This window comes from Numida meleagris, chromosome 3 (genome assembly GCF_002078875.1).
Source record: "Numida meleagris isolate 19003 breed g44 Domestic line chromosome 3, NumMel1.0, whole genome shotgun sequence".
NCBI classification, from domain to species: Eukaryota; Metazoa; Chordata; class Aves; order Galliformes; family Numididae; genus Numida; species Numida meleagris.
Genome location: NC_034411.1, coordinates 2,936,451 through 2,951,673, shown reverse-complemented (window position 1 = coordinate 2,951,673; position 15,223 = coordinate 2,936,451). Strand labels below are relative to the sequence as shown.

Below are 15,223 nucleotides of genomic sequence, written 5' to 3'. Positions count from 1 at the left end.
GAGATGCAAATGCAAATCCATGGTGCTGCCTCACTTGGGTATGTGGTGGAAGAGAACAGACTTAGAAACTTTCAGAACTGCAGACTAGCATTAGAACCAGACTACTGAGAACAAGCTAGCTGAGTATGCCAGCCTGTACTGTTAAATAATTGGTGTTTTATCTAAATGCTGTTACCACAAACCTCTGAAGAACAGGCAAGAAATTTCTGTGTTATAATACTGAGGTTTAAGAAAATTTCACTTGACGCAATCAGCCTAATCCATTTCAAATCATTTCAATGCTATCTCTGCCTAGTCGCCATCATCACATAGCACTACTTAAATTGTATGAAAAAATAAAAGAATAATCAAGCACATTGAAAAGGCATACTGCATGATCTATTCCACCAAAATGAGTTCATCCTAACCCCAGAAATCAAAATTCTTCAATTTCTGTAGTGTAAACTTTATATTCATTCTATAATGTGTTGGCATTAGCTGTCAGATTCCTGGATATTTGCACCAGCTCCATGAAGTACCTACCTTTTTTCTTAACAGTTCTGCAGCGAGGAGGCTCACAGGGTATGGATGGGCAGAAAGAAAAGTGCAGCGCTTGTGCCAGTCTTAGAATTTGCCACCTTCCATATTCTTGAACCGCCTTCTCATTGTGTATGGACTGCCCCAACGACTCCTACTTTCTATAAACTACTCGGTATCCACGTACTTACACTGCTTACTCCCTTACCCATCTCTCCTCTCCCCGTACGTTCCCCGTCTCCTTCCAGCACGCTGTTGCTTCCCCTTTTGACCAGACTGCTTTTCTAACCTCGCAGCGATGCTTTGTGCTGTACTGGTTCTGTGCTCAGCAGAAGATGGTTCTGATACTCCAGGGGGGCTACAGGAAAAGAAAAGACTACATATACTACAGGAGAGTCTAAAGGAAGTCGTTTTTGTCATACAACTGATTACCTCAGTTTAAATTGTGCTTGAAAGAAATTGTGGCTACGTATTTTCAAAATGCAATCACTCTTCTATTTACTACATCCATAAACCTCCCACAGAAAGACAGTTATTAAAGAGAATCAAAAACTGAAATCAGATATTGTTAGAATAAAGTTGTTCTACTTGCCTGTCAGACGCTACGAACGCATGAACACACTGGCTGCTTTAAGAGCACAGCCGGCACCAGGGGTTAAGCAGAACAGTATCACAAGGTGCTTTAAAGGGACTTAATTTCCTTTGCCTTAATCACATTTCACATAAAGGAAATAAAACCTCATAAATCCCATGCATTTTATCCTCCAAATTAAGAGTCTCTGTACTAAGAGAAATACAAAGACAGAAAAAACAAACAAGACATCTTTTAAATATCTTTTGTAATTACTTCAGTAAGAACCATGTCTGGGCAGAGAGAAAAGGCTTACTGAAATAACTTCCATTTTACACCGGTATTAGAAAGTTGTTCGCGTTCGTTTTATTGCAATAAAGCCGTACTGAATTATTCAAAGTTATTTAAAATTCAGAGTGCTAAACAAAGAACAGTGTTCATCAAGTAATGGCCTTCCAGGAAAATCTTGAAAACAGTTTAGTTAACAAACAGCCCGAACCAATGACGCGCACACAGCAATGAGGCGAATGGTTCTTTCTGCTGAAGGAACACATCACCTTCCCATCGCTGCCATTTTGATAAAGGGGTGGCATTCTCCTACCATGGGGCACCAGGAGTCTGTGGCACAGTCACTCTGGAGACACTACGGCTTTCCTGAAGCCAACAGAAGCCGAGGGGCGACTGCTCGCTTTGAAAAGACCTGGCCGCCCGAAGCGGTGTTTGTCTGGAACTGAAATGCCTCCAGATCATTCCATTCCGTGAGGAGGTTCCACAACACATTGCACAACACAGGTGGCGGGATTTATAAAAAATACTTCTATTGTTTGCTCACTGTGTCAACCACTAGATAAAGAGTACGGGTAGACATATTAAACTTGAAATCAAATTGACACTGGACTTTGCACGACGAGCTCAAAACCTTGTAGTGGCCTGGTTCCTCCAACACCTTGCTACTCCTGATCTAAAAGATGTTGTTCAAAGCTGTCAGGAATGTCTTGGCCGAACCTCTCCACTTCCCACTCTTAAATAAAGCCACAGACAGAAAGCAACCAGCAACACTACTACAAATTAGAATATTCCAGAGGTGACTGCATTACTAACAGGTGGCAGTGCTGTAATATTGCAGCATTCACCCCTATCCTCAAACAAAACCTGTAATTAGTTATTTCTCTCAGATGAAAAATACTTGTCTGAACATATTATTTAGGGATATAGAATGGCACCAATCCTTAAAATAAATGTGCATTGGAAATCAATACGTATACTTCGGAGGTTCATTATGGCACCACAGCTCTTCTCACGAGTCCCCTCCTGGTGGCAACATGTCACTGTCCGTCCAATCCTCCTGCTCCAGGCTGAAATTCACAGAGATTTCGGTGCTACTGACACTTGCTACAACAAAACACCACCAATCCTTGCGACCTTCTGCAAAAAGGAAACGTAAACCGAAGCGTTATAACACCAAGCATCCTCCCAACTCTTCCTTCCCGAAAATACGGCAAGTATGCAGTTTAACAGATAACACTCCTGGCACAGCCTCAGATTGTTCTCTGAGATAATTTACCTCATGATGTAATTAATCATATACTTACAGTGTGAACATCTTTTTTAATAGTAACAAAAATGTCACTGAGTAACAATTCAAAACGCAAGCCTAAAACGTTGCCCTTTCTGACTCGACACAGAAATTCAAGAAAAAAACAGAGAAGTAACATTTTAGTATTCACTTCAAATGCACGTAGCTGGACGTTAACACTAGTGGCATTTTTTTTTTTTTAATTGGCAGCAGTACAGCAATACCATTGAGTTTAGAACAATCGTTAATTCAAACAAGGATGGGCATCCCCTAAAGTGGCCAGATCAGATCTGCTTTCCCAAGGTTACACTGAGGGCACCGGTATCGGCTTGGTCGAAGCGCTGTCATAGTCTCGCACCAAGTCGGTGGTGGTGTGGTAGTGCATGGCAATGTAGGATTTGGTAAATCCAAAAGTTGAGTTCACCGGCTGCAAGCTATTTGGGGTGCTCGCTTCCTGGGAAGGGCTGCTGTTATAGATACTATAATAGGGCTCGATTCGAGTGTTCATGGGGGTGGAGCTGCTCTGTCCATAGTGCTGATGGCCGTAGGACGCCTTGGGACTCAGCACGCTCTCCTTGGAATGACTAGGACCGCAGGCTTGGTCCACAAACTTTTTCTGAGGTTTAGGAGACAACACGTACGCTGAATTGGTCTCATGGTGGGACGACTTGTTCCTGTTGACTTCCAGGCTGCCTTTGCCCATGGCTCGAAGCCTCGTCTTCTGCTTACAGCAGAAAAAGACAAGGGATAGGTACTGCAGGCACCAGAGGACTCGTCTCCGAAGCCCGGCGCTGTTGCGGGAATATATAAAAGGGTTTAATCCGGATTTGAAAAAAATGAGAGTAAATCCACACAGCTCAAACTGATAGAGCACAAAGCCACCGCTGCTGGACAGCATGTCCTGCACCAAAGAGATGCCCAGGGGCAGGCAGCACACCAAGACGGAAAGCACGATGACGACACACGTCACCACCGCCCTGGAGTCTTTGGCTGCGGACAGGTTGACAGCTGACACGAGCTGCAGCCGGCCGGCGGCCGGTGGCTGGCCCAGGTGTGTGGTGTAGCTGTGCACCTGGCCATGCTGCAGCTTGCCGGAGCCCTGGTTCCTGTACAAGGCGGGCAAGGCGCTCTGCCCAGGCCCGGCAGCCGGGGGCCCCACGAAGGGCTGGGGTCTGGAGGCCCCCAAGGCCACTGCGGGCGGGCACTTCCTCACCCGGGCGTTCCTCCGCAGGGCCTGGGCAATCATGACGTAGGAGACAGACACCACGGCCACGCAGCAGATGAAGTCGGTGACGTAGAGGTAGAGGATGACCTTCCCGTCCCCGCGGGCGAAGCTGGACATGGGCAGGCAGAGGCGGGAGCCGTGCGTTCTCAAGGTGGCCATGGTGGCCAGGGTGAAGCTGGTGGCCCAGAGGAGCAGGGTGAGCAGCAGCGTGCAGGGGAAGGGCGCGGCGCGGTGCGGCTGCTTCCCCAGCACCATGCGCAGGCGGTGCAGGGCGATCACCGCCACCGTCTTCAGCGACATGATGATGAAGCCGGAGCTGGTGAGGTGGAAGGTGAAGCAGAAGGCGCCCGGCACGCCTCGGGCCGAGTCGAAGAAGAGGACGAAGGCGAACATGGGGGCGGCCACCCCGCAGATGAAGAGGTCGCAGAAGGAGAGGTTGAGGATCATGAAGTCGAAGTTGGTCCTGAATTTCCTGAGGGCCGGGTCGAAGAAGGATAAGAAGACGATGAGGTTGCCGTAGGAGCCCAGGCAGAAGACGAGGGCCAGCAGCGAGGCGCAGGCCGCCAGGGTGGCCGTGTGGGTGCCCTCCCGCAGCCCCGCGGCGGCGCTGCCGTTCCCGCCCAGCGGCAGCAGCGCGGCAGAGGGGGGCTCCTCCTCGCCCCCCGCCGGCAGCCGCCCCGACGCGTTCATCTCCGCCCGCCGCTCAGCGCGGCCGCGGAGGGCCCATGGCGCCGGGGCCGCTCTCCCACCGCCCCGCAGAGCGCGCGCGGCCGCGCCGCCGCCGCCGCTCCCTCAGGGCTGCCCCCGACATGGCGCCGCCCGCCCCGCCATGGCGCCCGCCGCAGCCCGGCCCGGCCCCTTCCCCGCTCGGCGCGGCGGCTTCGGAGGCGCCTCCCGCCCCGCTCTCTCCGGCCGGAGCTGCGGCTGCCTGCGGGCGGCGGGGCGCCGCGTACGCGCAGGGTAGAGCCGCGGGCCCCGGTCCTACCGCCCGGCTCCGGCCGCTGCCCTCAGCCTGGCAGGGCGGCACGGCGGCGGAGAGGGGGGCAGCCGCGCCACGGCCCCCTCGCGCTCAGCGCCATCCTCCCCAGCCCCAGCCGGCCGCAGCGCCGTGTCACAGCCCTGCCTCTCCGGGCCGGAGGGGTCCCCGCTCAGGGCAGGGGACTTGAACCAGGTGGCCTTTAAGGGTCCTCGCAACTCAAACGATTCCGTGCCCGGACACCACGCGAACAGCTCCAGGCTGCGCCGTCCGTCCTTGCTGACGGAGCACCAACAAAGCACAGGCCCACCCCGCAACTGCTGCTCGTCGGAACTTCACGCAGCAAAGCTGCCTGCCTTTCAGCATTGCTTTCCTCTGCAAACTGAGCAGATGAAAGCAGAGGCAGGCAAGGCACATAAGTACTGTGAAAATACAGGAGGTGCAGAACTTCTGCCTTATGCACGGGCACTTGTCTTACACTGCACGTTTCTACATATATAGACTTATACATACGAGTGAGTCTGTCATGTTAATAGTCTGCCTCTACCCACAGCAGTCCTGCAGAAGCACGGCAGTGCTTTGCAGAAGTCTCAAGACAGTGTCAAGAGCATTACGTTGACATCTGAAAGCTTGTCAGTACTACTCAGTAGTTTATTTTTCAACACATTTCCTTCTAAAACTAAAAGCAATTTCTTTCAGTAAACCTGTGACTCACAACAGCAGCCAGGCTGACGAGCCTTGCATGCTAAGGATCACCTCCAGCTAGCAATCATCCCCGCTTTGCTATGGCAGTCTGCCAGAGGGAAGGCCAGCAGTATGGGAGCAGGCTGCGACCCGGGCACTTAGGTCAGGGGCATTTTGCATTTGTGGTCTTCAGTGGCTGCATATAGGATTGGACGAGGTCCCAAACCCAGAACATCATGTGCATGGCTTTCTGTGGCTTCAAGCCTTCCAGCTTGGCCACCACTTCTGTTTTCACTCTTGCTTGTATTTTTGTTCTTCAGTTCTGTGGGTGATGAGTATGGGGTTTTCCACGGATGAGCTAGAATGCCCCTGCTTGAGTTTTTTAATTCACAAGCACCAGAGTGTGTTGAACTGTATAATTAAACAAGGCTGACAAATGTCAGCCTAATGCAAGCATCAATTACTTCAAAGTGATTAATGCTGAGGAAACTGAGATGATTGTTCTCTGTAAGTGAAACTAATGCGCACACGACATGCACATCCTTTCAGAGCAGGTAACAGGCTGCACTTAGTTGGAAGCAAGACACCATGTAAGAACTTCTACCTTAGTTTCACATTATGCCTACTGCCTACATTAGACTGGCGACGCGCACTGTGAAATGCTGCGCTCAGGGGCGTGCATTCAGCTGAGTGCCCAGCTAGGCTGCAGGAGGCAGCAAGCACAAGAGGTCACTGGAACACGAGTTTTCACTCAGGGAACAAGGGATGAACTGAGGCAGAAAGATCTCCACGGGAACATGAAATACTGTGCAGTCCCTTTTGCTCAGCAAAACGTCTCACTGGCCTGGCCCTTTCAAATAGGCTGCCAGAGTTTGGAGCAAGGGAAAAGAGCAGTGGAAGAAATCAGCCTAGGTTTTGCAAAGCAGCAATCACCAGATCAACAACTTCTGCAACATCTTACACAAGGTACTAGAATATTAACTCTTTCTTTACAGTACTCTCACACCCCTCCTTAAACCAATTCAAACACGTTTCTAGATTTTGAAAATCTCTCATTTTGGACAGCCTGCTTCTGTTAGGATGCAGCTAATTCCCCTAAGCACTGTGCTGTAATCCATCCGAAATCACACATGATTTTGCTAGCAACCTTTGCAGGCAACCATCTGAGCCTTCTTCTGTGCTGAGAGAACTCCTGACTTAAGACTGCCTTACTAAGAGGTATTTTCTCCTTCCGAGGGAGAGGGTAGCAACCTTCTCACATCAGCTCATGAGATTTTCCTTCTAAATATCTTTTAATAGCAACAGAGGCATCTGTTGACAGGGAGAGATAAAAAAAAATATCAGTGCAAATCAACTGCAGCTTGCATGTTATTTGTGCACATTGCCTTAAACATCTTAACAATATTCTGCATCTTTCTCACAATTTATTTTTTTTTCCTGCAATCAAACCACTGCTTCTTTGCAGTAGACTGAAATTACCGCTGCCCTAGTGCCTGACGTGCCATGTTGGGGTAACCCCCCTAAACCTCTTCACCAGAGCACGGTCATCTCTAGCCTGTGGAGAACCTGGAGGTCTAAGGCCAGGTTTAAGTTAACTTTTCCCTCCTTACTGGGGATCTCATTCCCCAAAGCATGTACAACATGACTGTATAGAAAATATTTGATGGGCTGATGGTTGGAATAGATGATCTTAGAGGGCTTCTTCAACCTTAATGGTTCTATGTTGTGGTGGGGAATGGAGAGGTGTTGCTTTCCAGTTACTGGCACAGTGCCAGCGAGAATGTAAAACTCACCCTGCTGGGAGTTATCAACTAATTTATGCTAAAATCTTGCAAGGACAGTGGTCAGTAAAACATTCTATGAACTTTTTTTCCCCTTCATCTTACCAGGCTATTACGTCTTCCACAGCATGGTAGAAAAAGAAAGCTGAGTTTCTGCTGCAGGATTCCACGAAGGCTGAAGCTGTGAGAGAAAGTGCAAGACTGAGCGGAGAGTATGGATGGGATGCTGGGAATCCCTAACAGAAAAACTGACAGGAGAGCCATCATCCCTGAGTACCAAGGATAGGAGTCCCAGCAGCCTGGTAAAGAAGTAAAAAGGATAACAGGGCATATACCTCGGCATAAAAGGATTACAAGTCATAGTGTACCATATCAGATAGAATGTTAATCCCTTTTCCTATTTTTTTTTTAATCAATACATAGCTTAGCTTGTTATTGACACAGCCCACCAATGGTGAGTCTTGGTACCACCTGTGCCACCCAAAAGCATAGCTTATTTCCCTACTCGATCACTTTCTTTTTCATCAAAATTAGCATTATTCTGTGATTCCAGCACATTTTCACATGAACAGACGAGCTCGTGATGTCTGCTATGGTACTAATTAGTTAATCAGCCAACACATACTTTAAACATCGTCCTTTGCAGCAAATGAGTTCTATTATTTTTATTTCTTCCACTTCAAACTTGTTTCTCCAATTTTAAGTGTACATCTCAAGTTGGTTGGTCGTTCGTTTTTGAAGTCTCACCAGGTACGGGGTGCTTTCATGTAAAAATACAAAAGCTTTTTTCCCAGGAATGAGAACTAGATCTTTAATCCTTAACGTTGCCATAACTCACTGCTAAGTTCCACTATAAACATACATCTCATACAAAAAAGCTCAAAAGCACAGTAAACAACTTGAAGTCATTCTCAAAATAAGAGATTTCCGCTTTGGAAACACACACACAAAAAAACCAGATGTTACAAACAATCCATTTATTGAGTCATAAACTACGTACACAATTGAAATAATAATTTTGGCACTACGCTATACAGTGGTTACATCTGTGTGCTGACACTCATTAAATACTGCACCAGGAACACTGCTGTGCTTTGAAGTTTGGAATGAGTCACACACTCAGCAGGTAGATCACTCGAAATGTATCTGTGCTCCTGTACGGTTGCATGAAAGTTGAAACACACCAGCTTACGCATTATTTCAATGTACCTCACATTCTATGAGCTTATCACATCAGAACGTGTGATGTCAGCATTTAGAGATGGCCACGAATGTTCATTAAAATCTGAGTGAGACACAGTAATAATGAGATACAAGAAAACTGAAACAAAACCTCTGCCTCTTAGACATGAAGAGATACTGTTAAAGAAAAATAATTTAGAAAACTAATAATGGCATTTGATTTGATACAAAAGCCAGAACTACTGCATTATTAACATCTAAGTATGAATCTTTACAAATTAATCTCACAATGGTATTATGTAAAAGGTTGCAAACTGTACAATGTTTTGTCAATGCAATGCCTCTACAATTTATACAGTCTTTTACAACTATGTAACACATATTAAACATGTTGTTAAATAGCCAATAGATAGTCTCTGAACAAAGCTGCAGGCAAAAAAAAAAAAATACAGAGCTTCCACAATCTTTGAACAAGGTACGCTTGCTCAAATAGTGACAATCTTTATGAGCACACACTGTTAAAAATAGTCAGCCATTCAGTGCCTTTTCACACTGCGCATACAACTCATTCTGTAAATTCAACCATTGCTTTGCAGTCCACAACTTCATACCATAATTATGCAGAACCACCCAGAGTCTTTCAATCCTTAAAAATATGCAGATAATCACGGATTTTTATGCCACATGTGGTCAAGCTATCTACGAAGACCTGGCCAGGCAGTAAGAGCTTTCACTTCCCCATTTTGTCCTGCCATAATCTATACTGCACAGACAAGACCAGCTATTTACATGTCAACAAGATAGAAAAAGGCAATCCTGTCCTGAGGTGGATTGAATGATACAGAGCCCTTCACCTGGTGGGCACTCAAATCTGAGTAGTGAAAAATAAGCTCTGAGAAAGATAGGTTCCTGGTCTTTTATGTTGACTAGATTACAAGATGCATCAACAGAACTGGAGAGCTTCACTGAGAATATTCTGATTTGCAGCACTCTCTGGTTCTGCATATCTTTGATGTCAGGAAACAGCTGGGAAGAAGGGTGAGAACAAGAGGGCAAGAAATGTGCTGTGTAAGTCACTGTGTGCAATAAAGCAGAAACAAGAGTGATATGTAACGCAGGCCAGTGGCAAGGGTCTTGCAATAAACTCACAATCAGGATCTGTGAGCGCAGTCACAGGGAGACTCTGGGACTCCCGCAGCTACTCCTTGGGGAGGTGAAATTCTCTTGAATAGAACCAGGCCCTTACATTTGCATTTAAAAGTGGTTTTGATTAGGCATCAGGATTTCCAACACAAAGCTTCAACAATTTTTTTTTCCAATTTCTTTGAGTATCCTTTATTTTGCAGAAAGGCTCCAACACAGCCATTTTTCCAGGAGAAATCTGAAACAAAAATAATTCAAAACAATTATTGCTTCATGCTATCATCACAGATGAAAATGAAACTGAAATTTTAATTTATCTTTGAATAGTGTCACAAGACATCACAATACAGTAGAGCTCAGAATCCTACAGCTTAAAGTGGAAGTCCAGAAACAGATTCACTCTCCCTGGACATGTCTGTATGAAGAGACCTGGTAGCAAAGCCAGATTGTGGAAGAGGGAGCAGTTTGGTAGCAGTTGTTCCCCATCACAAGACCCAGATGATAAACTCTGCTGGGTGACAGGTTCAGGTCCTCAGAGGCATCAGAAGAACAAAGCAGCAAGCACCTTGCTTTAGTGATAAACTGCCAGGCATTTAAAAGACAAGCAACTGGCAAAAAATGGTGAGAGGGAATGTCTGTATTCAAGACAAGTGTGCATGTCCTACCAGAACACTAGGCTAATATAGGGACATGACAAGAAAATGGACAACAACAGTTACCACTGGAAGGGCAAGGGACTTACATCTGGCAAAACAATTTTCCCAGTGGTTTATGGTTTACTTCCTACAACACACTAGACTGGCAAGCAAGAGTAGATTTCAGAAGACTGATATTTTTTGACATAGGCTGACAGAAACAATCTTACCTACCTATGCATAATAGCATGGTGAAACCAAGAGGTCTGTAAGCACTAGTAGCTGGTCATCTGTGAACTGCTGTTTATGCTCCTGCCAGTTGTCATGATGGGTCCTCCGGAAATTTGAGAGTGTTTTTTTCACAGTCATCTGCATAACAATCAATCAGCACTCATTTGTACCAGTTATAGATTTAAGCTCTGTGGCAAGACTAGTTTTAAAAATAGCAAAAATTAACTGCTGAATAGAGAAGCGTTCGAGCAGCCACAAAAACCAGGATGGCTCTCAAGAACACAGTATTTTATTTTTTACCAGTTCTAGTTATAGTCTTTTGACCAGTGTCATAGTTCTAATATTCTTATAAAATAGACTGACATTCAGTTTTGAATTTGAAAAAAAAAAAGATTCATCTGAAGTACAAGTGAAACGTTTTTTTTCCCCTTGTTCCTTGAGTTTTTCAAAGCAATGGCTCATTTCAAAACACAAGAAAGAGTAGATGAGTCTAATACATAAGGTGCATAGAAAAAAATCAGAATATCTTCTGTTAATAATTAAGATTGTTATTAAATCATTTTGAGTCCAATCAATTCAGTTTGCTGATTCAGGAAAACACATCATAGTAAATCTGGTTAAATTTAAGGAATTCTTCAGCAGTAAGCTCATGGTTAGCATAGAAAAAGTCAAGAAAATCAAATATACAGAGTAAAATCAGTAACTATTTCATTAAAAACTCATTTCTAGAGCTGCTTATAAAACCTTGTTATAACAAGGTTTTGTTGTTGTTCTGGTTGAATAGATTTGGAGGAGGATCTAGGAAATATCAATTCTATCTTTGTACGTATACACAAAAGTGACTTTTTAAATTAAAAATCATTTCCTCACAGATACAGCACTTGCAGCTGTTTATACTTTGTTTGAAAGCAAGAACTGAAATCATGGAATTGCCCAAGATGGAATGAACCCACAAGGACCATGAAGTCAACTCCTCTTTCCACATAGGACTACCCAAAAAATCAACCCATGAGAGCATTGTCCAAAACACGCAGAGTAAAATAGTAAGGGGATGCAGTGATTTACATGTAATAATGAATAAAAAAAGCACATACATTTGATGAATTTTCTAGGAAATGCATCTTAAAAAGCAGCAGAAAGTTTCTTAATAGCTTTTTTTTTTTTTAAATAAGGAAAGGAGAACTTTAGTCAAACATTTTTCAGATGTGCTACATTATAGAGAAACACAGACTAAGAATTTTTACCTCAATCGGCTGAGGATCATTAAGATGGGCACTGAGGTCCATTAAGAGCTGTGGCATCCAGGTGGGTACGTCATACGGACTTGACAAAATACACGCGCTAAGTCCTAGCACACCAGCATGGCGCTTAACCAAGTCTGCAATCACAGAACGTTCATTTACATTTATATTATCCAAGACATGACTCGATGACGCAGACAAAATGAAAGCTTTTTTCTTTGGAGGGGGTGTGGGGGAAGAAACAAAAGGACACCACCAGCACTGCCACAGTACAAAGATCTCTGCAGAAAAGCAAATCATTTTACGGATCATATATTCAAATCCACAGAAGTCTGTGGATCTCCACATTTCTTCTGCTTTCCTACATTTTTAATTGTGAATGGAATAACAATTGTGTAATTGTTATAATACAATTAGAATTGTATAAAAAGATAACTAGCAACAGATGTATATTTTATAAACATTTCAAATGAGCTTCTTTTTCCTCCCAAGAATCTAAGCTATTTTAGGTCCTTTGCATAAAGAATGTAAACAGTATATACAGTGAATTACTCATGAGCAGTAGCTCCACTGTTCCCTGTTCCTGTGTTAAAAGAATGTTCTCTCCAGCAACAGAACTACATGATGACTTGGAAACACAGTCCTGGGTTAAGGGAATGTGACCAGACACACTAAACACTTGGTCAGAAAGCGAAGTCCCTAATAAAGAACACAATAACAAAGAAAACCTAAGTTGGGTGAGGTATGAAATTATGTTGTAGCAGCTATGGAATTTTCTTTACTGAGGAAATAGCTACCCCTCATCATCTTAACTATGTAAAGTAGCAATGGAGCAATCTCAAGCCTTAATTCTGGGAGAAGAAGTGGGTTAATTTAACCCAGGAATACATCATATATTTTTTTGTAGTAGTAGTAGTATTCTTATTCATAATATAAATCACACTCTCAAAGCACCTCAGAAGGCCTGACTGAACTATACCACACATAGAAATGGTAGAACAAGGTATGCAAGGGACAAGTGATTGCCTACTATGGGTATCAGATGCTTAGTTCTGATTTCTATCTGCATGGACAACCACCTGATGTTTCTCTACGTCGATGTTTAATTTCTATATACTTAACCACAGGATAAATCCGATTCCATTTGAGTGCTTGCAGAATAAACACTTAAGGATTGCAGGAGATATTTATTTATCTTAACCTGCTCCAAAAATGCATGGTTTTAGTCTCCAAAGCCATTTTCTTACCACCAGAAGGAATTGTATCCATAACCGAACCCAGGTCTCGCTTCCGTTTTTTCGGTAACCTCATCTTGCACAGCTGTTCAAAGTGGGTCTGCATGGGACCATCCATAGTGAGAAAATTGCACTGTAAAAGACCACTTAGTGTGGTAGCAGCCATTTCTCTCACCTACAACCAGAGACAGTACATACCACAATTACTAAGCAAACATGCACAGCAAGAAACAAATATTTATTACTACCACACTTTCAAGCACATCCAGTTAGGCCAAGTCACCAGTCTTTGACAGGGAAAGTCTTAACATTTTTATTCTGTTATCTCATAGATCATATACTGCTACTACTTAAATACGAAGCTCTTTAGAAAATTAACAAACATCACTCTCTTGCAATACAGAACTACCTTTACATTTGTCAGAACGTGATCTACTACTCGAGCAAATAATGCAATTTAACTTCACTGTCAAGAAATACCCATCACAGACTAGGTTAACCTTAGATAGTGTGAAAATACTTGGAATGAAAACAAGATGAGCCATCCCAAATAACCTGCTATACAAAAATTTTAATAGTCTCTGTATCGTTAGTTTTACCAAGTGGGAAAAAAAACCTAAAAAGGTATACTTGATTCAAAAACATTCTTCCTCCCACCCCTCAAATGTATGTGAAGACATCAGAATTGACAAAAGCAGAAGAATTTTCCCAAGAGAAGGTACGAAGTATATTTACAAAATGTCACAGGTAGTACAGAATCAGCTTGGATAACATAACAATTCTTTGAGAAATTACAGGCACTAGGGTTAATAATCAACAACTAAGATTCAGTGGTTCGCAGTCAACAATTCAGTTCTTCAATGCTCCAGCACTGCTTACTGGGTAGCAGTTCTTTTGTATTTTATTTTGCTACTGGAATAAAAATGGAATCACTGCTCGGACAAATATTCCTCTAACACTGAAACCCAAAGGAACAAAACCTAACATAATTTTCACCTGCTGGCCAATCCATTCAAAACACAGATCTCTTTTTTCATTCCCTCTACACTGCTAGCAGATTACAAGTACAGACGACTCAATCACCTGCTTTCAAGCCATTAGTATTACCAATTCACCTCATTCACTCAAATCTGACCGAAGCATAACATTTTTGAACCACAAGACCATTGGATTCCCTCAAACTCACTTCCACTTTAAATGACTGCAGGCTGACAAAATCCTTCTAACATCTAGCAACCTGAAAACCCAGTCGACTTGCTGAAATACTGATAGCTGTAGCCTGATTTACTGTTAAGTACACACTGTTACAAGTAACTGCAAACAGAACATTTGTCTATCTGAAGTACAAACATCTAGTAATGCTCCGAATCCAGTGCAGCAGATTATAATTAATTACATCATTGAACACAATGTTCTGAACCTCCACAAAGCAGTAAGTATAGCTGCAAGTGCTACAATAATTAAACACAGTAAGTTAACAATAAGCTCTTGAGACTTCATTCCATTTAAATTTCTACGACGTATTATTCAACCATGATTTCCTTTGTTAATAGCATAAAGAAATACGAACTGAAAGTCTGCCAGTATTGTTTAACAGCAATTTGTGAGTCTCTTAAGAACTAGGCTATTAAATGAAACATGAAGTGCTAATGCAAGACCCAAAATAGGCAGAAGCTTGGCTGTAAAGTGAACAAGCTCCCAAGTGAACTGTATTCATTTACATCGTTATTTGCTGTATTAGAACCATTTTCATTTCTAAATTAATAATCTAAATAAAATGAATGGTTTGTTGCAAGGAGCACCCAGAAGCAAAGCTTTGAAAATCCTATTAAAAAGCTAATCATGCATCACATCGAAATAATTTACAGATCATCATACTTGCACAATGATTCACTGAATGCAAAAGCTATGAAAGAGTAGCAGAATAATTTTTTTTGTAGTTGTTCAGAACTGACTGACCAAGAGCTACGAAATCATGACAATATCAGAACAAAAGGTAACAGAAACAAGACAAACATCACCCAACAACACAAGCAAACTTAAGTGTAATACATGCAGAAGACTACTTACACATGGATATATTCCGTGCAGTTACTGATATATTGCAGTGCAATAAGAGAAGTGCTTATCAAGCCATATGAACACTATGTGTTCAGTACAGTGATTTTTAAAAGTACAAATGAAACATCTATCCATACAACTCCCTAGAGCAAATTCAAAACTGTAC

General features: G+C 43.4%; 2 protein-coding genes across 2 annotated transcripts in view; both read right to left on the bottom strand.

Annotated features, from left to right (window-relative positions):
• Positions 1,431-4,630, bottom strand: GPR75 (G protein-coupled receptor 75). Its single transcript, XM_021391973.1, has one exon. The coding sequence runs from the start codon at positions 4,576-4,578 to the stop codon at positions 2,968-2,970; it is 1,611 nt and encodes a 536-aa protein (XP_021247648.1). The 5' UTR covers positions 4,579-4,630; the 3' UTR covers positions 1,431-2,967.
• The window catches only part of PSME4 (proteasome activator subunit 4), a 65,464-nt gene continuing 58,532 nt past the window's right edge, over positions 8,292-15,223 (bottom strand). The window contains exons 44-47 of the mRNA XM_021390790.1: positions 13,009-13,171; positions 11,765-11,898; positions 10,524-10,658; positions 8,292-9,892 (exon numbers count right to left, since the gene is read on the bottom strand). Of these exons, the coding sequence (XP_021246465.1) occupies positions 10,524-10,658; positions 11,765-11,898; positions 13,009-13,171 (432 nt within the window). The 3' untranslated portion in view covers positions 8,292-9,892. The remainder of the gene's footprint in view (positions 9,893-10,523; positions 10,659-11,764; positions 11,899-13,008; positions 13,172-15,223) is intronic.

Bases quoted from the DNA above. Each gene is read 5' to 3' on its own strand.
- GPR75 (XM_021391973.1), bottom strand. From the start codon at position 4,578: ATGAACGCGTCGGGGCGGCTGCCGGCGGGGGGCGAGGAGGAGCCCCCC.